The sequence below is a fragment of the Cadophora gregata genome (assembly GCF_030347475.1).
Source record: "Cadophora gregata isolate MNR1 chromosome Unknown scaffold_6, whole genome shotgun sequence".
NCBI classification, from domain to species: domain Eukaryota; kingdom Fungi; phylum Ascomycota; class Leotiomycetes; order Helotiales; family Ploettnerulaceae; genus Cadophora; species Cadophora gregata.
In genome coordinates, this window is record NW_026695929.1 from 313,404 (window position 1) to 339,311 (window position 25,908).

The window sequence follows — 25,908 nt, forward strand, 5'->3', positions numbered from 1 at the left end:
AATCGATAATGCTACCTGATCTATTTACCGATCTTACATACCGTTCATCTGATAAAAGCGATAGCCAGGTACTTTACTTTAGTTTACTTTCCTCGAGCGGATACATATCTAACTTCAGCTACCTACTTCCGTAGGTAACTAATGTACCTCCACCTTAGCAGATAAACTTATGATTTACTAATGCCCTGCCCATGCCATGCTATGCAATCCATGCTATGCAGCATGCAACACCGTTTGCGTCAACTAATTTACTGCAAATTTACATAGTTTTACTTATCTATCTATCGTCTGCACTATTATGACCAAGGTTTCCTCCTAATTTACCTAGTAATGGGAGCGAACCGTCAATCTAGCTAACAGCCCTAACAACCGACGAGAAACATGCTATTATTGAGACACGACCTATAAACTTCCTCACCAGACAAAACGGAAACAACACTAGGTACCTCCCTACCTATATCCAGTGAATCAATCACAAACCCCAATCCATGGGAATGGAATCCTTCTTAACTCCACCCCTCTTTTCACCTCACCTCACCATCTGCATCTTTATCGGAAGAATTCCCCACTGCGAATTTTACTCAGTCAGAGAGGAAACAAGAAGAAGAAGAAGAAGAAGGAGAAGAAGGAGAAGAAGAAGAATTTTTTGGAGGTCTTTTCTACAAAACACACAAATCGGAGCAAATTTAATTAATTAACTCCACCCCACCTCATCATCTCATCCCCTCCCCTCCCCTCCCCTCCATCCAAAACAAAAAACGGCCAACTCATCAACTCATCAACTCATCAACTCATCAACTCATCACTCATGAAGCGCTAACCACCAGCTTCATCCTCATCCTCACCCTGCATCCACATCCAATACGCATACTACTACTGCACTGCACCTCTGACAAGCTAATTTACAATACAAGCCACACACCTGCACAGTGTCCAGTAGTGGGCACCCAAGATAAAAACACCTCCGTACTGTATGTAGTACTGTAGTACTGTAGTATTCCAGAATCAAAAGCTGATGGATGATAATCCAGGTGGGTGGGTGGGTACCTTAGGCTAGCTGGCTAAGGTAGGAGGTAAGTTAGCATGATGCACTAAAGCCACGATGCCACCACGCACGCACGCACGCACGCACGCACATACCATGCAGCTGCAGATGCAGATGCACAAGCACAAAAAGAAAAAAATGATACTCGTTCGAGGAAAAAGGAAAACAAAGGGACGCGTAGAGACGCGTCTTCCTGATGTTGTTTCGATGTTTAGGTCATCGATGTGTACAGTACTAGTATGTGTGTAGTGTCTGGATTTTGAGGTAATCTTGAATTGAGTTTACGTGCCAAACAATGACAGCCCCCACAGCCTCCACGGCAGTGGCCCCCGGAGGGCCAGCGGAGCGTCATTAATAATAAGTATCAAGTATATGGATATGGTCAGTCAGGATGTTAAGGTATGGTGTGGTGAGTGGTGACGCTCCGCTGGCCCTCCGGGGGCCACTGCCGTGGAGGCCGAACATATACTTGGTACCTATACATTGGGGGGCGGGCGGCAGGGTCAATGCCAATGCCAATGCCAGAGTTGAGTTTACCTACGTTCCTGTCTGCCTGTGCCGGAGCAGTTGAGATGAGTCGAGGATTGGAACTTACGAAGGCTTATGTAAGGCTGGTCTGGTCCAGGCTGGCTGGCTGGTTTGAAAGTGCACACCTCTACTGTAGGTAGGTAAGTAAATTCAAGTAGTCTCGTCCCTATGACATCAAATCTCAGACACTGAAAGAGATGAAGAGAAGAGAAGAGAACAACATCACTTAGATCTAGATTCCCTATACGCAAAACCTCTGTTTTTTTTTTGTTTTTTTTTTTCATCTCCTCTTTTTTTTTCCCCCTGCGAATCGATCGATGCGTATTCTCCTAAGAATAACTCCCGAACACTCCATGAATGACATCAGAACGTCCGATACCATATTAAATTTTACCATAATCTATCTCTTACAGTACATCTCCACCTCTCTTCTCACTCTTCTCCTCTCCCGTCACGCCCGTCACAATGGAACACCAAACCCACAATAAACCGTGCGTGAGAAACACATGTAATTTCCATCCATCCATCCACCCATCCATCTCTCCTGCCAATAATACTTCCCCGTTCTTTCTCACCAGCTGCAAATATCCAAATCTCACATGCGAAACAATTTACCTACCTACTTTTCTCACCCTCTCACGGATTACTCATTCCTGCGTTCCTTACCTTAGCTTCTTACCTTATCGCTTTTATACATAATTGACAATAACAATACCAATCGAAGAATCTAATCCAAAAGCCAAAAAAAAATCAGAGCTTTGGTTGAAGCTTAAACCCTAACCTCTTAGCTCATTCCCATCCCCATCCCCATCTCCATTCCCATCTCCATTACTGTATTTCCATCCTCATCCCACCACACCATGATGGAATCGCCTTCTTCAACCTATCAATCCCATCAATCCCATCTAAAACCTCCACCATTCCACCATTCCTCCTCCCCTCTCCTCCTCACCAACCCCATTCCCACAATCCTCACCAAACTTCCTTACCCCCCCACCCTCCCCCCTCTCTCTATCTTAGATAAGCCTCCCTCCCCTGCGCAACAGTAATTTACTACAGTACCTACTTAGAGTAAAGTTCATTCATCTTAGCTTACCTTACCTTACCCAGCCTCGCAAACCTCACCACACCACGACACCACGCCAAAACACCCCACCAAAAACCAGCTCCCCGGTTCCCCGGTTCCCTCCCCCCCGGCCTCCCCTTCGTACTTCCAGAAACGCGCATCCCTGTCCGTCCTTCCACTTCTCCCGTCTCGTCTGAGTCGTCTCGTCTCGTCTGTCTCGCTCGTTCGTCTGTCTCGCTCGCTCATCTCCTCCCGTCCTTCATCTCATCCATATCCTTATCCTCGTGGCACACGCGTATCTCTTCTTTATCCACATCTGGTCCTATCTTATCTCATCTCATCTCATCTCATTCATAAAGACAGGTAAAATATGAATAATTTCACAAATCGCTATCCCGAATATTCGGACAGTCTAGATGGGTGGATTTCGGGAAGCTTTTCCTTCCTTCCTTCCTTCCTTCCTTCCTTCCTTCCTTCCTTCCTTCCTTCCTTCCTTCCTTCCTTCCTTGCTTCCCTTCTTGGTGAGATAATTACCTAGGTACTGATCGCGACCACGACGCGTCCCACCAATCCATCCCCATCCCCCATCCCCCATCCTCGCGCTCCGAACATGCTACGCCCTGCCGAGGGAACGGAGCGGATGTAGGCATGGTCTGTACGCAGTAGTACACTTGAACAGATGAATTAGGTGGGATGTGGATGTGCTACCCTCCGTACACTAGGAACGGAATAGCAAGCCAGTGCGCCAGCGCAAGGTAAGGTAGTATTTTCGCGTTCTTCCCCCAGGACAGGACTTTTCGTTCCATTCGGATCCGGAGCGGGGTTCAGGGACTGTACTGTATGATCGTACTTTTAGTCCCACCACCACCACTGCACCAGAGCGCTGGGCTGGGCTGCGCTCCGGGGGTTAAGTAGGTAGGTAGTATCTTCGCGTTTGGTTTGACTTCGGATGAGGGGTTGAGGTAGGATCGTCGTGATGTGATGCGGGGGAAGGAAGGTCGATCTGTGATTGTTTACTTTTTGTTATTTTATTTTTAGGGGATGGGGGCGTTACGGAGATAGATCCGTTGTGGTTGAGCTTGTGGGTTGGGGGGATCGTGGATGGTGGATGACATGTCGGGGCTGGCTACGGACTATGTACGGAAGTAGTAGGACTTGCAGTGGGTAAGAGGAGTCCAGGAATGGATGCGACGCTGTCTGTCTACCTACCTAGGTAAGTAAACTTTGCGGAAGGTCAGGATGCACTGTACTGTGCCGTGGTATGGTCACAGCCTCGCAAGGAAGAACGAAATAAGCTTACTTAAGGAAGGAAAGAACGCAAGTACATCCAAGTAGGGAATCCAAGTTCTACATCTCGCCCATCCATCACATCTAGATCTGCATCTGCATCTACAACCATCCAAAACTTCCGTCGGAACTTTAAAGACGATCAAACAGTCTATATCTACGAGATATTCTCCATCCCTCCATCCCTCCATCCCTCCATCCATCCATCCATCCATCCATCCATCCATTTAGAGGTCCAACCTTTCCCCAGGTATGCCTATATCGCTGTCTATTATAGCAGAGCGGGAAGCTTGCTACAAAACGACAGTAGTAAACTTTATACTTTCCATCAACAACACCAGGGTTTCGAGTATATTTTCTCTCTACAAATGAGGAAAATGCGACTACAAACACTACTTGGTATCTCGCCAGTGCGGGGAAGAAAGAGGAGTATGCATGCAAGTCTACTCTCAGAAAGTCATACCCCAATTAGAGGATTTGCAGACCTCGTACAGTGCTGTTAGTGCAGTTCTCTTCTGCTCTTTACCTAGGGATTACGGTATATTCCAGTCCCTCGACATTGCTTCATTCGCGATATCTGCTTCTGTTGAACTAGTGACCTGTGATATCCAGACAATTCCCTTCTCTCTCTCTCTCTCTCTCTCTCTCTCTCTCTCTCTCTCTCTCTCTCTCTCTCTCTCTCTCTTACGTTCTTTTCTCTCTCGATATGCCAATACTCTCTCTCTGGCTCTACCACTCGCTCCCCGATATCTTCAGCAAGGCTAGGTATCATGCTGCCGAGACAGTGAAACTCTACATTGCTACGTTTCTGACTTCGTGTAAAGTCCTACAAACAAGGGTATGAAGATAGCATTAACGCCACAGAGAATTATGTGTTTCATTTGCAATGTCCTGAATAGGAAAATACATGGTTTGAGACGGAAGGCTGGATATCTTTTGGAAATATCGTCGGATCTGTTGGTTAGCACGTCTTTGCTTGTTTCACCTCTAAAATTCTATTTCTTCTTTACCGTTTTGAATTTTCTATGAGAGGGAGACAAGCGGCACAATAGACTCTACTACTTGTCTATCTGAAAAAGGTGTAAGGTATCGTTAAGCGTCTTGCGGAGGGATCATGGCACAACCAGCCGCTGAAGTCTGAACCCTCTTATTGAATGAGACGGCAGGCTTACCAGCCCCTCAGTGACAGTGTCGTGTCACCAGTAACGTGTTTAGACTTCAGTCTGTAGAGTGTCAAAATCCCAGAGTGCTCTCTCTTTACCCGTTTCGTTTTGGGAGACGATTTGACTCAAGTAAGGTGAGTAAAATTGTATACTTTTCACCGGGCCTCTGAGATTTGATGCGATTCCGATATATGTCAGATCCCAAAAAGCTTAATATGAAGCTTATCTCTAGTTCGAGTAGCGAAGAAAATGTGAAGTATATTGAAAACCTGAGTGGACCGCTGGTAGCTTTCGCTGTTTATTTTCCAATTCGCTTCGCTAAGACTATATCCCAAATCTGCTCAAGTAGACATGGTCAATCTCAGACAGAGTCTCCAGTATCGTTACATTTGAACTCTGCACTTGATCAAATAAAGACCGTGAGATGAACTTGAGCTGTGAAACTGACGTGAATCGTCTGTTCCTGGGAAAAGAAATCAGTGGTGAGAATCTACCACTTTGAACTTGTATATCACCCAACGAATGTTCTTAATAGCACAACCTCCACATCTCTAGAAAATGTTTTCTCTCTGAAAGTTCAATTTCTTCTCACTTCTTCGCAATTCATCGCCATTAAGATCAATATCAACATGCCGTTCCGGAAGCGAGAAAAGATAGCCGAGGTCTAGGCACGGTTGCATCGATTGGCATTTGTTTACTTCCAGGCCATTTCTCCACTTCCATGGTCGAATCTATATACTCCACCGAATTTTCCGTCGCAATGATAAGTAAAAGCCTCATACTTCCGGCTGGACAAGCCACCAATACTACTTACCTAGGTTTTTCAAGCTGAATTGCCTCCCTCCCTCCCTTGATAGTCTTCACAATCACGTGTATCTCCCGAACCAAGCCCGCTGACTCAGCACCTCCAAAGTTCAACCCTCGAAACGTCGCATCCAAACCTTCAGCTCTATCTCGACCTACCTCTTCTAAACGCTTCAAAATCCTCTCTAGTCTCCAATCCTCTCCCCGTAACTTCTCAACTCAAGCTCTCACTCCCAGAATCGTCCATCAACCACCCCCTCAACCCAACACCCAAAACACCCCACCATGCCCCTCCTCTCCCACCTCGCTGTCTCCGTCCTAGCAGCCGAACATGTCTACATCATGGTGCTAGAGATGTTCCTCTGGACTACACCGCGTGGAATGAAAGCTTTCGGAATGAAGAAGGAGTTTGCGGAGAAGACGAAGACGTTGGCTGCCAATCAGGGTCTGGTATGTTGATTGATTTACCTACCCTAGCTTTCTTTGACTCTCACGTGCCCATTTGCACACATACCTACCTACCTTAGCCTGCCGACTGCACCTACCTATCTAATATCTAAGTCTCATGAAAATACACCCCACCCATCTTACCATTTCCCCCCCCATGTACTTATACTTCTCAATCTAAATCTAACTCCCAATCCCAAACCCAAACCCAAACCCAAACCCCAGCTAACACCCCAAAACAGTACAACGGCTTCCTAGCCGCCGGTCTCTTCTGGGGCCTCATCCACCCCGTCCCAGAAGTGAGCAGGCAACTCAGCCTCTTCTTCTCCAGCTGTGTGCTGGTAGCTGGTATCTACGGTGGAGCCACTGCGAACAAGAAGATTTTGTTCGTGCAGGGCGTGCCCGCTTTGGCGGCTGTTGCGGCGGTGCTTTTCTCGTGAGAGAGGATCTCGAGTGGAAGAGGGAGCTGGGAGGTTTGGGTAGGTTGGAGAGAGTGGGAAGGGAAGAATTGAGAAGATGAGGGGAGATGAAGAGATGAAGGGGAAGAATTTGTAGTAGAATGTATTGTTTTATGTTGTGTTGTGTTGCTGTATGTGCTGTTTCATGGGGAGCATTGGCAGCTTTTGATTCAGCGTGTTTGAATCTCTTTCTCTCATGCTGTGAGTATCTTGCCAGTGAATTCATTGCTCCTAGAAAGAATTCCTTGACTTTAACATTGCAACCACGGTATCGTGAAAGTCAACATTATCAACGTTAGTAGGTAACACACCTGTGTAACACACCCAACTCAGCTGAGTGGGTAGCTTGGAAGGGTCACGACGAAGCAATATTTAGGTCACTTGCTCAAAGACACTTGAAGGTATGTGATGACCGGTTCATAAACCATGTAAACTGCACGCCGGCGCCCCATTCATACATATACAAAAAGTATTACAAACAACACACCCATGCTCATCCATGCCCGACCCACCCATCCATCCAGTCACCGTGTATGCACGCAAAAGGGCATTTTCAAAAAGGCAAGGAAACTTCGGACGCCAACCATATCAACCCTCATGCAAGCAAGGAAGAGATCCCTCACAGGCTCGCTCGCTCATTTCTAAACGCCAACTCCAAGAAACCCTTATGGAAATGTATCACCAAACCAAGTGCCTCTATGCACTTCTATGCCATACTTCTCCTACTCACTACCAGAAACTACACCATCCGATGTAATGCTGGCACAGATTCTCCAATTTCGTAGCCTCAATGAGCAGCTTGTCTACCTGCAGGATATACGTCAACTCCTCGTCGGGCTTGAAATCATGACCAGTGAGCTTCTCCTTCACTCTGTTCAAGACCTGCATGGCACGCTCGTTCTGCGTCTCTTGCACGTCAACGCCATCCATGCCAGCCGGTCCTTGAGATGTCGAGTTTGTACGTGCTCGAGGTCGAGGTGCTGGTGGACCGCCAGGGGCTGCGGTTGGATCCTGAGCCATCAGTGCTGAGGGAGGCATGTCAGCTTCCATCATTGATGGTCGACGGTTGTTTGCTGCCATCAGCGAGTCGCGACGCTGAGACGGGAAATTAGGTCCTGCTGGAGATGTATCGCCGGTAAGACGCCAGTTTAGAAGTGGGTCGTGAATGAACTATACTTATTAGCAAGATACTTGCGATTGGAGAGGAGAATACCTACAGCTTCGAGAACCGCCATCAGTGACTCCTTATTGTCACGCAAAACTCTCATAACGTTCTCGCAGGTGATTCTGAAACTACCTTCGATATTGCTGACTTCCATGGCATATGTCAACATTCTCGTCAGACGGAATGGCACTCGTTCAGGATACTTCTCGCGGTGCATAGCAACCTCGAAACAGTCCCCGAAATCGATGTGAATGATCTTGCCAGTGATTTTGTCAAGCATCAAGTTGGAAGGATGTCTATCACCAAGACCGAGGATATATCCAACCATCGACATGACTCCAAGGGATCGAGTGTAGTTTGTACGACGCTCTAGCCATGATTCGGAACTCTTGCTCTTCAGCCAGAGAACTCTGTAGAGATCTTGACCAGTGGTATTGTCAAGAGCATAGCCAAAGACCTCAACCTTCTGCATGAGAGTGAGGTTGTCGTAATCGGGAGCCATTTGAAGCATAATGCGGTGCTCAATATTGAGAAGAATCTTACGAGACTCTCTGTACTCGCGGATGAGGACATGTAGAGTATCACTGTTTGGCACCCAGCCAAGAAGACCAGAGTTCTGCGACAAAGGAATAGCAGGGTATCGTTGAATGTTCAGATGTCGCTTGTACGACTCGGTGTCGTTGACCATCAGGGTATTGCAGAGACCAAACAGTTGCATGACGCGTTCATCTTGACGAATATCCTCGTGACCCTTGAGAACGAAAGCATATGCGACACCATCGCTACCTTGAAGACTGAGCTTTCGAGGGCGTTGCTTGGACGAAATGACTGTGAAGGTGGTGTCGAACTGGATGATACGAGTGATGGGTCTGCCACTCACGTACGTTCCGGGCACAGCCAAGTCGAGATCCCTAGCGCTTAAGAGCTTCGGTGAGACATAGGCAAGCTCCAAGTTGTTAAGTTGCGGTAATTGACGGGCAATTCTTCGGAATACTTGGTAGTAGAGATCCCAAGCTTGGTTAATATCGCCAACATCCCCAGATTGTCTGTATGTAAAGCACCATTCGCGTGCTTCTTGCAGATCACGACCGAATGTCTGAGCAAAGGAGATCTCACGAAGAGTCTCTGGTCCTTGGTCGAGCATGTCATGCAGAGGCGCCAAAGTAGCAAACATCCCTTCGATATTGCGATCACCGAAGTAGAGGCGGGAAGCCTCCTCAAGACCTTCGTGCCAAAGCTCGTGCCACAGAACCGCAACACGAATGAGCTCATGACTGACGAGATCTGCTTGCTCAACAAGTCTGGCACTGTGTTGACGCATACTGTCCATAATCTGCATAGCTGATCTGGACCTTCGGGTGTTTGGCGCAGACTTCATTGCTACAGTCAAAGGATAGACGAGAGCCTGTGGATGAGCCCTACCGACATCAGCGAGCAAGTTGTGGATCGATTGTCGAACACGCTGGTTTGGTTGATTGATTCTGGCAATGAGCTGAGGAATGACCTCCAACCAGGTATCAACACTGACAGAAGCAAATCCTTCAGTCACAGCCGCGTTGACTTCTGGACTTCCACCATGGGCAAACCATAAGGTAAGAAGGCGAAGAGTGTCTTGCAGTGAGCTTCCCTTAGACAATGCGATAGACTTGAAGAAGCCACGGACAGCAGGTACCACGTAGTTAACGAGCACATCGGGAGGTACAACCATATCGCGGTCTCTGTCAGTTCGGTGACCTAGACCCTGGACAATCTCGAAGTTCGCCAAAGCCCAAGCATGCCACGCCTTGTACCAAGTTGGATTGTAGTGAGTAGCGGCGCGATAGGAAGTCAAAATATCATGAACACGGTCATGTTTCCAGTCGCCTTTCTTTTGTGCAACCTGCCACTCGCCCTGCTTAAGGCAGCATCGAGCAAGTAACTTTGTGTGATCTGCAATATGCTTGGATATTAGAGCTGGGTTGTGAGGCTGTGGTGGACTCATGCCATTGGTCATATAGCTGTTATTGGCTTGGAGTGGCGCTCCGCCGTTCAAACTCAGGCTGTTTATGTCGATGCCGTTCACACCCTGTGCAGCGGCTTCAACCATCTGGAGTCTCTCCGCAAGATCTGCGGTAAAGCTCTTGAGAGCATCCAGAGCGGCATCTTGCTTGCCAGCAGCCCAGTGGTATTTGAGAACAGCATATTGCACAGGAGGTGGTACCACCCTCAATGGTCGATCACCATTGCGGACTAGATCGCCATTCTGCCCATTCTGAGGGGTGTAAGGAAGCAGATTGTCCAAACTCTCGTCGCTACCAAGTAGCATCTGCAGATGCTTCTCTGCAAGACCCATCCGACCCGACTTTCTGCAAAGATTAGAGAATTTGATCATCATCGGCATATTTTCGGTTGGGGAGATGACCAAAGCACGCAACTTTAACATTCTCTGCCAGACTTCGACATTTCTTTGACAACCAAGAAGACGCTTCTCCCAAGTCTGTCGCATGACCTCTTGTTTCGCCGGATTGCCAGTGCTCTGTTTATAGACGACAAGTTCCTCCAACTCTGCTAACATCTGCACACGAACAACGACAGTGTAGGCTCGGTTGTAGGACTCGCTCACCAAGGCACTCAACTCGGTATCGAGACCCTCTCTGGCCTTTTGCACGTACATGGCAGTCTCTCGGAACTGGTTGCGGTGAAGAGCAAGAATGGCCCCAAAGAATGAGCGATCTGGTGTGTTGGCTTTCATGACGCTCAAATAGTCGTCCATCAGATCCCACTGTCCTAGACCCCATGCAGCTGCAGTAGCGAGAGGAGCAACGGCTCGGCGGATTTCCAGACCAGATGTGTGCCACTTATCTTGTGCAAGTGCTGAGAGCGAGTCCCATTCGCCCAGAGCGTGCAAACATCTCATCTTTCCCATGATGACATCGAAGCTGTCGGCCTGTTCAGGGAATTCTTGCTCACGCTTCTGATAGAACTCAAGTGCCTCCTCCCATCGCTCAAGCTTCTCGAACCAAGTCTCTCGTAACTGGATGCCATCCTTGTACAGCTGAGCCTTTCGCAGAATACCAATAGCAGCGTCGTATTGTTGCAGCTGGTTGTTGATCTGGATGAGCGCTTCTACAGCGCCACTGGACTGGTCTTGAAGGAATTCGAGCTCCTTGTAATGTAGTGCCTTTGCCCAAGCATGACATCTGCCAGCCTCGCGACCGAGCACCCGAATATCGATAGGGAGAGCCTTATCATCGTGCTCCATGAACTCGGCAAGGTTGAGTAGGATACCGAGTAGATCAGGTGTAACATGAGGCGAGCGAATGGCCGTCTCGATGTTCTGGATTAGATCATCCTGATACGGTTCAAACAGATCGCCCCAGCAAGACACAAATGCCGAGTTGAACAGTTCTCGAGCCAAGGGTGGGTAGATGGCCGCTAGAGCAGCACAGGCTCGAAGAGCTTGATTTGGAGATTCTGTCAAGACTGTAACACTGAATCTACGCATCCACTCGTGCCAATCCTCCTTGGTTGACTTGCCGGTCGCGTCCCAGGCAGCCTTCAGATGGGAAGCATTCGAGTCGAGTTTCTTATTCTGTACTTCCGACGAAGATGTCTCATCGACCGAACTACGGAATCGATCATCCGCGTTGAGATCTTGGGGCAAGACTTCTCCCTTCTGAAGCTTACTGACCAGAAGTTCATAGTTCTGATGTGATATTTGGTTTGCGGCGAGCACTTTGTTAATGGTTCCAACAAAATGGAGATAGTCTTTGCCGAGCTGGAAGATCAAGGCACACAGTGTGTCTAAGGCAGCTAATCTCAGAGTGATATCGTTGCCGTTGAGTACTCTCGCAAGAGGATGGATGATTTTCGAAGCAAAGTCGTTGAGATTGACCTGTCTAGAAATCTTGCCGATCGTCTCGATCGCTGATTTGCGGATGAAAGCAGGCTGTTGAGCCTTTTCAAACACACCAACAACGACAGGAACTATCAAATGCATATACTCCTCAGAACTGGGTCCAAACACGAGGAATGCGTGCAAGACTCGCTCAGAAGGGAGACGGCGTGTGGACGTGTCTTTTTGCAGGATACCAAGCATGAGCGGCAGAATGCCAGCAAGATAGATCTTGAACTCTCCTTCTAACGAGCGTGAGATCGCTTCCACGAGTTGGAGTATGTTGGCTTGGAGGGTTGGGCTCTTCTCCCAGAACTCCTGTAGTAGAGCGACGATCTCGGGCAAGAAGTTTCGAATGTGCTGTCGAACAATTGTGACCAGAATGCTCAACTGACTGAAGTACGACTCCAGGCGAGATGGCGAGGCGCTTCTAATAACGCCAATGAAAGCCGGGATGACTTTATCGAGGAAGGTAACACACTCCAGTTGCAATGTGCGGAATATGTTCATGATGGCTTCAACCACCAATGCGTGGTGCTGCGAAAGAGACTGATCCTTAAGAATCTGCAGTAAAGCATTGATCACGACCGTCGGAAAGTATTCCTTATTCGATGGTGTTAGTCCGGTCATCATGAGTGAGATATCAGTCATCTGAGTCGATTCCAGGCGCAATTGAGTTTCCGGCGATTTCTCTTCGACCTGCTGATTTTTATATGGATCTAAAGCTCCGAGAATACCCATCAGCTTAATAGTTTCTTGGCGAAGAGGACCTCGATGAGGCTCGGATCTGATGATAGTCTGGAGAATCTCGAGAAGTGGTGGATAATCCATATATGGCTTGATAACATAACCAGAGTTGCTTGCCAGCTGTCCCAAAGTCCTCAGAGCAGATTCTCGCTTGATGACAGAGCTCTGGTCTTGTAGCGCATCAATGATAATCGGCATGAGTTGGCCAAGGTATGGAATCATGTCCTCTCCACCAACGGTTGCGAGGTCACCAATGGCCTTAAGAATCGTGCCTGCAACAGCTGGATTGGGGTCCGAAGCTTTAGGAAGCAAAACGGTGATCATGGGATCGACGTATGGCTTAATCAAGCGTTGCGAGTTCTGAACAAGAAGACTCAGTAGCTTCGCGCTCTCCTCCTTGTTTCTTGCAACGTCTGAAAACTCAAGCTCAGTGAGCATCTGAATGAGCACCTTTCGGAGAGAAGGAATAACGTAGGCGGGATTGACATGTGTCAAGCGACCAATGATCGCAATTGCCACTTCTCTAATGCTGAAAACCTCATCGTTCAGTGCAAAAAACAGTGTGCGGATATTCTCTGCCTTTGCCAAATGTCTGTCGAACCGCTCGTCCAAAGCCGCAAGGACAGTTCGGCGAATGTTGGGATCAGGATCAGCCACTCCTACAGTGAGAAGCTTCTCGATGACCTCGCTCACGACCTGGATGGCATGGTAGCTTGTTTGGTTGACGATCGGATCTCGAACGTATAGTTGGCAGCAGGTTAACGCCGCTGCTTCTCTGATCTCAGCATTGTCATCTTCGACGTATTTGATCGCAACATCCCGAACGAACTCATTCAGAACATGGCCAGAAAAGTCGAAACTTCCCAGGGTGTTCAAGGCGAGCTTGATTTCGGTTTGGCGGTGCTCGAATGCAAGCGGATCCTTCGAGTCTTTGGGCACTGTTGGCGCGGCAGCGATTCTATTTGGTGTGGGTGCTCCAAGAGGCTTGAAGGGTTCGCCACAGAGGACTTTGCTCAACATATCCAGTAATCGCTCCTGAATGGTGGATTTGACGGGAGGAATGTAGAATGCCATGTCAACCAAGGCTTGGGTAAGTTTAGGTGTAAGCTCGCAAGCAAATATGGGGTCCAGGAGTGCCTCCATATACTTGCTCAAAGTCTGGCCAACTGCTACTGCGAGTCGGCTAATACAGTCAAATACAGGATCAACTGTGCCACTTCGTCTCCTGACTGTTATTAGTGACTAAGTCTCACGACGCAGCACTTAGTGAACTTACGATTTCAGACTCAATCCCTCACGGACATATATCAAAACACCATCTAAGTAAGGTGCAATAGCGCTCTTGACCGCATTGGCAATATTCCCAATCGCCAAGAATGCGTCATTCCGATCTTTATCCTTCTTCAACATACCAGACAAGAACACCATAAACTTGTGTAAGTAACTCTGAGCAAACTCGGTTGGAGAGTAGTTTGCCAACTCAGGGATCAAGAGCACAACCGTCTTCCGAACCTGCACGTCGCGGTGATCTTTTTGTCGGAAAACAATCTCGCATGCCTCTTGGTAGTGCTCATGCATAAACATTCCTCCTTGTTGAAGCAGGTCTTTGATGACCAGCAAAGAGCCATGGATATATTCTAGCGAGCCTTGTCGGACGCCCTGAACAGCCTCGTCGTAGATCTTCGCTTGCCATGTCTGTCGTATAGCCTGATCTCTTTCTCTGATGATCTGAAAGCAGGCACTGATAGCCTCTGACGCTGTCTGTCTAATTAGGAGTCTGATATCCCTTAAGCCGACCCATATCTGATCGAAGATGAGCCCCACAAACGCATACATCAACGTCGGGGCATTTCGAGCCAATTCGCGCAGGACAAGTACAGCACTGTATCGTCGTTCCTCCACACGATCAGACTGTAGCCATTCGAGTGCGGTCTTCACTTCACTTTCCACCAGTTCTGAGATCAGCGCTCCTCCAGGTCTGCATATCTTTCCTAGAGCTGCCGCGGCAGGTTGCATGGGAACCAAGTCCTTGCCTCTCAACACCGTCCGTAGGGACTGCGTAAATCGCGTAGTCTTTGTGCCATTGTCTGTGCCGTCAAAGTCGATCAGCGCATCTAGCGCATGGATTCCTCCTATCTTGTCTGCTGGGTCGCTCGCGTGAGTGATGAGTTGGTTGACCCTGCTATTAACCACGCTGTAAAATTCTGTGAACCGCTCATTAGGAAGGTCTGCGGTCCATGTTGGTCAGCTTATGTACTCCTCGAAGCCTACTGTAGGGAGTGTTGAGCGCACCTCTGTATGTCACAGCTACCAACTCTCTCAACTCCGCCGCCGCACGCTTTCTAGTCTCATCGCTGTTTCTGTTTGGTCAAACTATTAGCAACAGTTCCCTATTGTTGAGAACTGCTTGTTCGTACCGTGAGCGCAAGTCGTTCACGATGCGGGCTAGTGCATCATGGGCTGGCTGCGACATCTTGCTCTGCTCTTCTTCTCTCTAAACGCGGGCCATCTTGGCCGGTACACATGTATGTAAGTAAGTCTTTAGGAGTCGCCGTGAAGGTGTATTTCGAAGGAGTGGCTTCTCAAGCTTGAGGCGGGGCGTGTTGATGTCTCGAGTGAGGTCCGTTGCTTCGAGGATATCGTCCCCGTATTGAAGTGTGACGGAAGCTCTACCTCTCTACCAAAGCTGAGCCGAAGGACCTCGTTCGGTCCCCAAAATAGCTTAGCGTGACTGGACCGGTTCCTCGATAAGCTTATCAGCCGCCTCTATTCTTACGCCTTGCATACCAACCCTCATCACACTACACCTCTGCGAAACCAGAACCACAATCCAAGCCCATTTCCCTACCGATCACCCCCATAACGATTACACGAATTCGTAGCCATGGGTAATGACGGCGGATCAATCCCCACCCGGCGCGAACTCGTCAAGAACGCCGCCCGCGCACTCAATACAACCGAACTAAAAGCTACCCAACAAGAAGCGCAAACCCACGCCTGGACCTGGTGCCCTCTATCAAATCGACCTCTCACCACGCCTATAGTATCAGACTGCGCAGGAACACTATACAACAAAGACGCGATCATTGAACAGCTCCTCCCCAAAGACCTAGACACCCCCGCCTCCGTACTGAAAGAGAAAGAAGATGTGCTGCAGGGACGAGTCAAGGGTTTGAGAGATGCGGTTGAGGTCAAGTTCACAGTTTTGAAGGAGGACAAGAGCGAAAAGTGGGTGTGTCCTGTTACGAGTAAGGAGCTAGGCCCAAACACGAAGAGTGTGTACCTGGTGCCATGTGGACATGCGTTCTCTGAAGCGGCGATCAGGGAGGTGAAGGGCGATGTTTGCGTGGAGTGCAATGAGGCGTACAAGGAGGGGGATATCATACCCATTGTGCCACTTGCCAAAGAGGATATTGCGAAGCTGGCTGAGAGGATAGCTAGGTTGAGGGAGGCGGGGTTAACACATTCGCTGAAGAAGGCTCCAGGAAGTAAGAAGCGGAAGAAGGGAGAGGCTGCTGCTGAGAACAAAGAAACCACAAATGGAAATTCTGTTGAGGCGTCGAAAGTGGATGTCAAGAAGAAGTCTACGGAAAATTGGACGTCCAATGGACATACGAAGAGTGGAACGGCAACACCAGTTCCCTCATCAGGGATCAAAAACTCAGCAACAGCTTCCTTAACAGCCAAAGTCCTGGACGAGCAAGAAGAACGGAATAAAAGAAGAAAGCTCGGCCTGAACGACAACCTCAAGAGCTTATTCTCAAATACAGGATACAGTGCTCAGACGCACAAGTCGGGAGATTTTATGACGAGAGGATACTCGATACCCAAGAAAAACTAGGTCAGGAAAAACGGCATTGGGCATGGAGCAACGGCGTTTGGAGAGGGGCATCTTATCGGATTCTTTATGAAGGGTTACTCATTCTACAAGACTTGTACATTTACTTCAAAAGTCAAATCCAAGGGCTAAAGGCAACCACATGGCAATTGCTATCTAGAACAAAGACTGATACAATACCAATCAAACCCAGTGCCTATAATTCTACATATTTTAGTTTCGCCCGACCCAAAGCTATCAAAAAAATAAGAAAATCACAACTCATCCTTCCCACCCTCTTTCTTCTCCTCCGTTCTCCCCTCGCAGACAGCCGGCGTACCAACCTCCATCTTATACAAACACTTCTCCTCCTCCGCAATTTTCCAGATCTCATCCGTCTCCGCACAAGCCAGCACAACCGTCGTCTGCCTATTCGGTCCATTCCAGCAATTCTGACCATTCTCATACCTCAGCACCAATCGCTCGCCCTTGCCCAGTCCCTTGCCATCAGCGCTGACCTCCTCATCAACAGTCATCTTGTCGAAGCGCACGAAATTGCCCATGCCGGTATGGCCACCCCCTTTCTTGCTCTTCTGCTTCGTGCTGCCCATCCAGCAGAGCTCATACTCGTACTCGCCTGAATCCTTGGAGATGCACTTGTCTTTGAGGGCGCGAAAGATATCATCGGTGCCGTAGTCTTTGGTGAGATCGTTGCGTAGGTCACCAAGAGTGGCTGATTTAGTTGAGACTTCGTCGTTGGCGCTTTGGTACGCGGATCGGGCGTCTGTGACAACTTTGGATTCGGAGCCGGAGTTGGCGTTGTCTGCGAGGATACCGTTCTCAACAAGCATGATGCGGAGATCGATGAGCTTCTGGTGCACCCAGTCGCGGACGGGTCCTGGGAGATACTCTTCGAATTTGTAGACTGAATTGTGTTAGAGCATTTCAATGGGACTTAGTTATACGTACGAGCTTCGACATCACTCTCCTCCTCAGTCTCCCATTCAGCCCAATTGATACCTTCAGTCTCAGAATCCTCTTTGACGACCTCGGCAAGATCTCTATCCTCAGCAGACTCATCTGTCTCACCAGCAGCGAGTTTCTGAGCAGCGTAATCGTCCCAAGCCTTAACAGCTCGCTTGACACCCTCATCGTTGAAGTTAGGATTATAATCCTCCTTGAAAGCAGCCAAAATACCCTCCAGCTCCCCAACCCTCTCCTTCAGCTTATCCCTCTTAGCCACAACCCCTAACAGCGTCTCCCTCAACTCATCAACTCTATTCTTCGCCAACCCAGCAAGAATAGTAACTTTACTACCCTTCCCCCCAGCACTACCCACCACTTTCCCCCTCTCCCTCCTCTCAATCTCCTCATACGCCGTCTTCAAAGCCGCAGCTTTCTTCTCCTGCGCAGCAATCTCGCTCTCCAATCTCCCAATACTGATCTCCACACCAGCTCTCAGAGCCTGTGCCTCACTCACGAGCTCCACCCTCCTCTTCAACGCCGCCCTCTCGCTCTTCCGCCGTATCTCATCAGCTTTCTTCCATTCCTTGCCAATCTCCTTGCATTTGTCTTCGCATTTGACTCCCCCAACACCCGCATACTCGTCGCTGCCGTCGCAGCAGAGCTCGTAATCACATACGCCGTCATTGACATACATGTGTGGTATATAGCCTGGAATGTGCCCCTTGTTCTTGCAGTAATACCCCGGGAGGGCGAATGATGTGTTTACTTTTCCGGCAACGGGCTGAGGTGGTGAGAGGTCGGAGATGTATGTGCAGGCCGCTGTGCCAGGTTCGTCAGAACCATCTGGACAGTCGCAGTATTCGTCGTTGACTTGTGAGGGCGAAAGTTTGATTTCAGGATTCGAGATACATGTAAACGAGTCTGTAGATTTATAGTATTTTGCAACTATTTGGTATGTCAGTAAATATATTCCCAATGGCCAGTTGCACCGCCAGCCGAGGGGGATTTCTGGAGACAGGACATACATTCAGGACTGACACCTCTAGGACGTGACGATTCTGCTGCAAAAGCAGCAGTAGAAAGCGTGCTCAGCACAATTAGGGCGTTTACTCTCCTCATGGTTGTAGGTTGTGATGTAGTGTAAAGGAATGGGAGGTAAGTAGAAGTCAGGGAACAGCTTGGAGCTTGAAGATGCCACCCTGGCGAGGTTTACATAGCTCAGCTGTTTCATCAGTGGTCCGTCAGTGGTCCGTCATTCTTGGCACCCGAGGCTGGCGATTCGCTTATCCCCCTGTTCGAGTGAGAAGAGTAACAAAACAAACAAGATCTCAAAAGCCCGAAAAGCCTCGATAGTGGATTTTTATATTCGCATATCTACTTAGTTTGTCTGAAGGTTTGAAACAAGTCAAAAGTTTCCAATATCCATAAGCAAGGTTGAATCTCTCAGGATTTTTGGTCAGCACCAGGCTCCGTGTTCCGTCTCCTACTTTTCCTCACATATATCTTTTCAATTGGTGCTGAAGTGTTGTATATAGCTTTAGATGATCGAGAATGTAAATCGTTAGTTTATCGTGTTTCATGTTTACCTTTGATATCCAGCGCATACCCAGGTACATGGCGCAGTTTCTTCGCTCTATTACCTTCCCTACCAGGTCAGCAAGTTCTCAAGTCTTAGGCAGTTCAATAGCATAGTTAAAGTGCCAAATTTCCAATGTATCATTCACTTCTATTTTTATATTCCCCAAGCCGCCTTTCCCTTCAAAAAACTCATTGTTTCCATTCCCACTCCCATAAACCCATTCTCAATACCCCTTTCCCCTGTTAACCACATTCAATAACTTCTTCCCCCGCTCCAAATTCCCCAAATTCCTCTCCAAGATGGCAAAGCTCCTATCTATATACATAGTCCCCAATCCTCCGCTAATATGCGGAGTAATAACTACATTCTCCAAATCCCACAACTCACTATCCTTCGGCAAAGGCTCCGGATCCGTAACATCCAGCGCAGCACCTCTCAGCCCGCCCTTCTCAACCGGTTTCTTCAACGCAGCAATCAAGTCATCCTGTTTAAGGATAGCGCCACGTGCAATATTCACGACAAATGCATTGCGCTTGCCTAGGATAGCGAGTTCCTCCGCGCCGAGGAAATGCGTCGTTGCAGGCGTGAGGGGCACGGCGATGAGCAGGATATCGATATCTTGCTTGAGGAAGTTGTGAAGGGAGGCTTTGTCCAAGCCAGAGTACCACTCGCTTGGGATGCGGCCATATTCATCGCCTGTGCCTGGGACGATATATCCGCGGTCTTTCTTACTGTCTGGAGTGGGTCGTGGTGAGGCCGTATAGGCTATTACGTCCATTCCTAGGGCGCTACAGATTCGTGCGGCTGGAGGTGAGGATCGCAGTCAGCAATTAGGTTTTTCCTTGAACAAGAATGTATTAGTGAGCATGTCATGGCCACGTACTTTGACGTCCAATAGCTCCATATCCAAGGACACCCAACCGCTGACCGACACCGTCTCGGACGAAGTTGAGCTCAGAGTGGGCTCCCCACTTATGCTCTTTCTGCCACTGAAGCAGGATCTTCTCCTGGTGGGAGTGCGAGAGGATTTGCAGCATGACCCATTCTGCTATCTGGGGGCTGTGAACGCCAGAGGAGTTGGTGATGGTTATCTCTGTGTCTTTCCAGATGGGAGTTTGGAAAATGTGGTTTGCGCCAGCGCTGAAGAGGTGTAGGAGTTTGAGGTTCGGGATGAGTTTGAGCGAGGGTGGAAGGGAGTTGAAAGTCACGAGGATCGTAGACTTCTTCCATGAGTCTAGTGAACGTTTGTGAGCATCAATGGACTAGGGATTGAGATGGATCCATACTTTCAGGAATGGAGGTCAAATCAGGAGCAGTCATGCCTGTGAAGGCAATGTTGTGGTATTCGATTTCGACATGGTGGTGTTTGCGTCGAATGCTGTCAATGATGCTTGTCACCTTGTCATCATGAGCATACGGAAGGAGAACGAGGATATATTCCTTCTCCTGAGGTGGTGCTTCACCCATGACTTCGAATGTAGATAGAATTGTTGATCGTAGAAAGAGTTGCGATCTTAAAGTGGGGGTTTAAAGTTAGAATCTGGAAACTCAAAGTTTCAGCACAGCAATATATACGTTGTCAGTCAGCAAAGCAGTTTCAACGTTACATAAGCATGTAGTCGGACTTTGGAATTCGATAGGAAATCAGACCGAAAGACGGCGCATCAAAGGGACTCGCGATATGTGGCGCGAATGTCGTACATCATCTGCTGTCCCGCGGTGCAGTGTCCCCCACTCTCGCACTTTTGGCCTATCGATATGCTTGAAGGGATCATTCCACGCTAAGATAACGTGGAGCGATAGGCTAAACTTTTTTGACCCCTCACTAATTCTGGTCTGTCGCACCTGGGTACAGCGAGGCTGTGGTTTACTCTTCATGGCTTCACATATAAGAAGGAAAGCGAAAAGTAGTTGGCTTCCAAGAAAACAACGATCGATGCATTTATGGAGGCCTAGATCCGAATATTCTCTGTACCTAAATCGCGGGCTGCTCTCTCGCCATCTTGTCATGGGCATCGATGTCGGTAGCCTCCCATGGGTAGCAAATCCAAACATCTGGCACAGTCCTGGCGGCCAAGTATCTGTTTTCGTTGAGCATATCCTCTGGCAGTTGACCCTTCTTGTCCTTATTCTTGTTCTGTTCAATGTCTTAGTATTTTGTCCTTGGTAACCAAAAGAGTTGGATGAATCTTACATGCAGAACAAAGATCGAAAACACAGTCTTCTCTCCCTGGCCACCCAACTTTTGTCTTGCGAGCTCGACATCCTTCTCCAACTCCTTGACGGCATACTCCAGAGTTGTTCTGGTGTCGTCAACCTCATCAACGATCAAGATGCGCTTGCCGACCAAGTTCTCCATCTCTCCCAGACTCGTCAAGTCCAACCATTGTGTTCTTGTTACTTTGGTACCGAGTTGCTCGACATCGCCTGGGGTGTTCGCACCAGAGGCGTGGGAGGGAGGCAGGGCTTCGTAGAGAGACAGTCCGATGGCTTGGATGGGAATATTGGGTGAGCCTGGCTGCTTGAGGAAAGATCGCAAAATTCGTGCAGGCACATATCCTCCTCCTCCGATGGCGATCATAAGCTGGGGCTTGAAGTCCTCAAGAATGCGAGGTGCTGCCTCCTGGCACAGCTTGTGGACCTGCGGGCGCGGCTGTCAGTCTTTGCGCTCGTTGCCTTGGAGGGGCAAGGTTTATGCGACTTACATCGTTGTAGGTCACGTACTCCTTGACAACCATCTTGAATATGATGCAGGTGAATTCCAGGGAGAGAAGATTATGCAAGTGCCCTCAAAGGTGCGAAATTCTGACGGGATAAATCCAAAGAGGAGGAAGAAGAAGAATCTCAAAAATTTATGACCCTGAGGGGCTAAACGGGAAGGCAGACTAGCGGGAGTCGCCTAGCAAATTCACTGGAGCCACACGCCAGAGTCAAGCCTTTAGCGAGCTCCTCTGGGCAAGCCGAGGTCCGTGGAGAGAATTTGTGGTGTGCAAAGAGCTTTCCTACCCCACTACTCTACGGTATGCACCCAGGCACCTCATACAATGTTCTTCTGTTGTCAGCCTCGTCGGATTCTTTACACCTCATTCTGACACATTGCCACAATCATCGTATTCTGTCCTACATGCCAGTCGGATGTCATCAGACGGTTATTACTTTCTGATTGTTTCCCGAGCTCCCGAGCTCCCGAGAATATACTGCCTTAGCAATAGACCTCCTCGTCCTTCAGCAGCAGATGGGTGACGTCAAGTCCTTGTCCCTGGAGCTCTCCCAGTTGAGTTAGCTTGATATATAAGCATAGCCCCAGATGAGGGGAACAATATAGACCCTTCATTCTTCCATACATCCTCTATCAGTTTTTGTGTCTACAGTCATATATCCCCCAACTTAGAAGAAGATGACTCAACCAGCACCAGATTTCAAAATCCCCACGTCCAGTGCCACAGTCAAGGTCAGAATCATTGACACCACTTCACAAGTTGACGGCATTCCTCTTGAGCCATTTTTTACACCTCAAATCACAGGCTTCACTCACCTTTCTTGTCCAGCATATTCTTTCTTGATCGAGCATTCCTCCAACAGATCTCTTCTGTTCGACCTAGGAGTACGCAAAGACGTCGAGAACTACGCACCCAGGATCGTTGACCGGATCAAGAAAGGCGGCTTGTCAGCAAAAGTTGAGCAAGGCGTCCGAGAAATCCTTGAAGCCAATGGAGTAGATGGGAAGAGCATTGAAGCCATCATTTGGAGCCATTGGCATTGGGACCACACAGGCGATGTATCGACATTCGATCGCAATACAGCGTTGATCGTCGGTCCTGGATTCAAAGACGCATTCACGCCCGGATATCCCACGAACAAGGACTCTCCAGTTCTGGAAAGCGATTATGAGGGCCGGGAGCTTCGGGAGGTTGCTTTCAATCAAGGCATCAAGATCGGACGATTCAGTGCCTTCGACTATTTTGGCGACGGGTCATTCTATATTCTAGATAGCCCAGGACATGCTATTGGACATATCTGTGGACTCGCAAGAGTGACATCCAATCCAAATTCCTTTATATTCATGGGTGGAGACGCTTGCCATCACAACGGAGAATTCAGACCCTCTCAATACCGTCCAGTACCTGAATCAATCTCTCCCAATCCTCTGGATCTTAGAAGCACGACTCCCTGCCCAGGGTCAATGTTTGATGATCTGTACCGAGATGGCGACAAGCACAAGCCATTTTATGCAATTGCCAGGTCGGAAGATGGATCAGGCATCGCACATGATGCTGACGAAGCGGAAGTTACGATTGGGAAAGTCATCGAGGCGGATGCTCAGGATGAGGTATTTGTCGTTATGGCTCATGACGAGTCGCTATTGAATACAGTGGACTTCTTCCCGAAACATGCGAACGATTTCAAGGCTAAAGGATGGGCTGAGACAAGCCGATGGCTATTTTTGAAAGACTTTGCGAAAGCTGTTAAGCACTAGGTCTTGGATTCTGTGAGATATGGTCAATGGTTTGGAAGCAATTCAAGGCTTAACTTCAGCCTCCTTGAAATCACCAATCGCAATTTACACCAATCAGACTTCAAGATTCTCTTCATCCTTGATTCCTCATCCATTAGTTACAGCTCTCCACCAAGCACTACTCGCCTCAGTCACCGTGCCACATTATCCTGTTAGACATGCTGAGATTCTGAGATCCGGAAGAATCCGACTCGGCAATCCAAATTCAAACTCCAGTTCAGAGCTTAATTCAAGTCTGGACATCCGATTTCCAAGTCCTAATCTCATGCGGAGAGATATCTACACGAGACAGCCAATCAGGAATCGGATTCTGTATGCACAAACTCAAACGAGGAGATACACAAGTTATGTGAAACGTTACTGGCACGCGTTGTGCCTTTCCCCGTTACTTATCATCTTGTCAGAATTCTCAGCCCAGAATCAATATTCGACTTTCCTATCGTCAATCCCATCATTCTGTTTGATTGATTAATTGCGCAAATGGAGCATCCAACGGTCACTGGTCCAAGTAATCCCGCCAAAAGTCTCGACCAAAGACCAAATATCCTTCTGGGGAGATGGTTGGTGCGTTATGCTTGTACAGTGGACCCCCGTTGCAGAACGCTACGCCGCACCCCCACAGCAGCAGAGCCTAGTTAGCGGATTCTACACCATCTTGGCGGCGGGAGGAGCCCACCAAAATTGGCGGATGGGCCCCCAATTTCAGGGCGCAGGGCCTGTAAATATACACGCCAAGGAACATCGTCCCATGTTACAACGTCGAGCTGTGCCTCCCTCAGCGCGATCTTCATTCAGGTTGAACCACTGGACACAAGTAAGCAAGGCAGATGGGCGCTCCTTCAAATCTACCTGATTACCTGTGCACCGTGCTTTTCTTTTCCCCTTCTCTCATTTCCTCGTCCTGATGTGCTTGTTAGTGAGTGAGTGTTGATATACCCGCCCGTCTCGCTCGTACGCTCGCTCGCGCTTGTTTTACTCCCTGCTTTCTTCTTAGTTCTCTCTTCCTTTCTCTTTCCTCCTCTTTCCTCAAGAGGTAGAGGCATACATACTCGCGAGTAATGTCTTCCTCGCCTGAAGTGTACCATCAACCACCACACTCTGATCTGGAAGTGTCCTCTCCAGGACAGCAAACCGTTGCCATGTCAGACAAGTTCTACTCGGATCGACAGCAGGAGAACGTGCCTCCTCAGTATTTCTATGGATCGCCAGAAGGAGATGCTAAGAAGGGAAGGACGATGTGTGGTGTGAGGCCGGCGACGTTCTTTTTGAGTCTGGCCCTCGTGCTGGTTATTCTCGCGGCGGGTATTGGGGGTGGAGTTGGAGGGACGATGGCGGTTAATAATGCGAAGAGGTAAGCGGTGTTACTGGTCTCGATCTGTTGACTCCATTCGATATTGTGTATTTTGAGAGTGTGTCGAATGTGATTACAAAACTGTGGTCGGATAATGTTGATATACATTTCACTAACACGCTGTTCAGCGAAAACAATAACAACAACGGCACATCCATACGCACAGTAACCATAACAACTACAGCATCACCCGCAACCGGCACCATCGCCTCCGCCTCCTCCTCAGCCAGCGGCTCCAGCACTAGCTCATCCATCATCAGCGTCCCCACAGCCGGCACCGTCGCGCTCGACTGCCCCAACATCGACAACACCGAGTTGCGCATGACCCTAGTAGAAACCTCCGTCTTCACCGTCATCTGTGGTCGCGATTATCCCGGCGCGAAAAACGACATTGTGGCAGTGACGGCATACTCGTTGAACGATTGTGCGAGGGCGTGTGCGAGTTATAATAAGAATTCGGGGACTAAGGATTGCAAGGGAGCGGCGTTCAAGAGTGATTTGACGTTGAATGTGCCGGTTAATTATGGGAATTGCTGTGAGTACTTCTTTTGCGTTGAGTCTGGTAAGCCCTGCTGGTAAAGGAGTGACATTGGAGAAGCAGAAGGCCTTGTCTGTGTAGGGTCAGAGTTCTGGGATTTTACTGACGAGAAAAACAGGGCTCAAGAACAACACGCAAAGTCCAAGCTCTGGAACAAGTAATGGGCTGGCAGCATTACTATTGAACGACTGAATAGTCCCAAGAAGAATTCATTCAATCGAATTTCAACCTTGAGGGACGAGGAAATAGAGAACCGGTATTGTCTTTCTAGGGGTCTGAGACTAGCTACCACGATTTGTGCCGTAGAGCGGATTTGAAGAAAAGCAGAATGGAGCACAGTGGAAGCGATGTGTATATACCCAAGATTTCTCTTATTGTCATCAGTACTTTCTATTTGAACATATTATCAAGACCATATTCACGGAATCTCAATCTGTTTGTGGCGATCCTTGGTCAGTTGGAGTAATGGGGATGTCAAAACAAAGGTTGGGATGGAAATTGGGGGAAAGAAGTGAATTGATAAAGCAAGTGCTTGATTGTTGAACAGTTTTTTCCAA

General features: G+C 48.6%; 7 protein-coding genes across 7 annotated transcripts; 3 read left to right on the forward strand and 4 right to left on the reverse strand.

Moving 5' to 3' along the window:
• Nucleotides 1–6,178: 6,178 nt before the first annotated feature.
• ONS95_011928 (uncharacterized protein) lies at nt 6,179–6,780 on the forward strand (the record flags this gene model as incomplete). Its single annotated transcript, XM_058505529.1, has 2 exons — nt 6,179–6,343; nt 6,583–6,780. The coding sequence occupies 2 exons, from the start codon at nt 6,179–6,181 to the stop codon at nt 6,778–6,780; spliced, it is 363 nt and encodes a 120-aa protein (XP_058358051.1).
• A 430-nt stretch (nt 6,781–7,210) lies between these two features.
• On the reverse strand, nt 7,211–15,242 carry TOR1 (phosphatidylinositol kinase- protein kinase tor1). Its single transcript, XM_058505530.1, has 5 exons — nt 15,002–15,242; nt 14,877–14,944; nt 13,861–14,812; nt 8,016–13,809; nt 7,211–7,968 (listed from the first exon to the last, which is right to left on the reverse strand). Exons 1-5 carry the CDS (start codon nt 15,055–15,057, stop codon nt 7,528–7,530), a joined length of 7,311 nt encoding a protein of 2,436 aa, XP_058358052.1. The 5' UTR covers nt 15,058–15,242; the 3' UTR covers nt 7,211–7,527.
• A 138-nt stretch (nt 15,243–15,380) lies between these two features.
• Nucleotides 15,381–18,601, reverse strand: ONS95_011931 (uncharacterized protein). Its single transcript, XM_058505532.1, has 3 exons — nt 18,393–18,601; nt 17,371–18,312; nt 15,381–17,326 (listed from the first exon to the last, which is right to left on the reverse strand). The coding sequence occupies exons 1-3, from the start codon at nt 18,484–18,486 to the stop codon at nt 16,677–16,679; spliced, it is 1,686 nt and encodes a 561-aa protein (XP_058358053.1). The 5' UTR covers nt 18,487–18,601; the 3' UTR covers nt 15,381–16,676.
• On the forward strand, nt 15,469–16,425 carry ONS95_011930 (uncharacterized protein; the record flags this gene model as incomplete). Its single annotated transcript, XM_058505531.1, has 1 exon — nt 15,469–16,425. The coding sequence occupies one exon, from the start codon at nt 15,469–15,471 to the stop codon at nt 16,423–16,425; it is 957 nt and encodes a 318-aa protein (XP_058358054.1).
• A 568-nt stretch (nt 18,602–19,169) lies between the features above and the next one.
• ONS95_011932 (uncharacterized protein) lies at nt 19,170–20,413 on the reverse strand (the record flags this gene model as incomplete). The annotated part of the gene is made up of 3 exons (XM_058505533.1): nt 19,170–19,750; nt 19,830–20,180; nt 20,233–20,413. The coding sequence occupies 3 exons, from the start codon at nt 20,411–20,413 to the stop codon at nt 19,170–19,172; spliced, it is 1,113 nt and encodes a 370-aa protein (XP_058358055.1).
• A 508-nt stretch (nt 20,414–20,921) lies between these two features.
• On the reverse strand, nt 20,922–21,684 carry HPT1 (hypoxanthine-guanine phosphoribosyltransferase; the record flags this gene model as incomplete). Its single annotated transcript, XM_058505534.1, has 3 exons — nt 20,922–21,083; nt 21,141–21,587; nt 21,652–21,684. The coding sequence occupies 3 exons, from the start codon at nt 21,682–21,684 to the stop codon at nt 20,922–20,924; spliced, it is 642 nt and encodes a 213-aa protein (XP_058358056.1).
• A 2,836-nt stretch (nt 21,685–24,520) lies between these two features.
• Nucleotides 24,521–25,543, forward strand: ONS95_011934 (uncharacterized protein; the record flags this gene model as incomplete). The annotated part of the gene is made up of 3 exons (XM_058505535.1): nt 24,521–24,813; nt 24,942–25,348; nt 25,470–25,543. 3 exons carry the CDS (start codon nt 24,521–24,523, stop codon nt 25,541–25,543), a joined length of 774 nt encoding a protein of 257 aa, XP_058358057.1.
• Between the last annotated feature and the right edge of the window lie 365 nt (nt 25,544–25,908).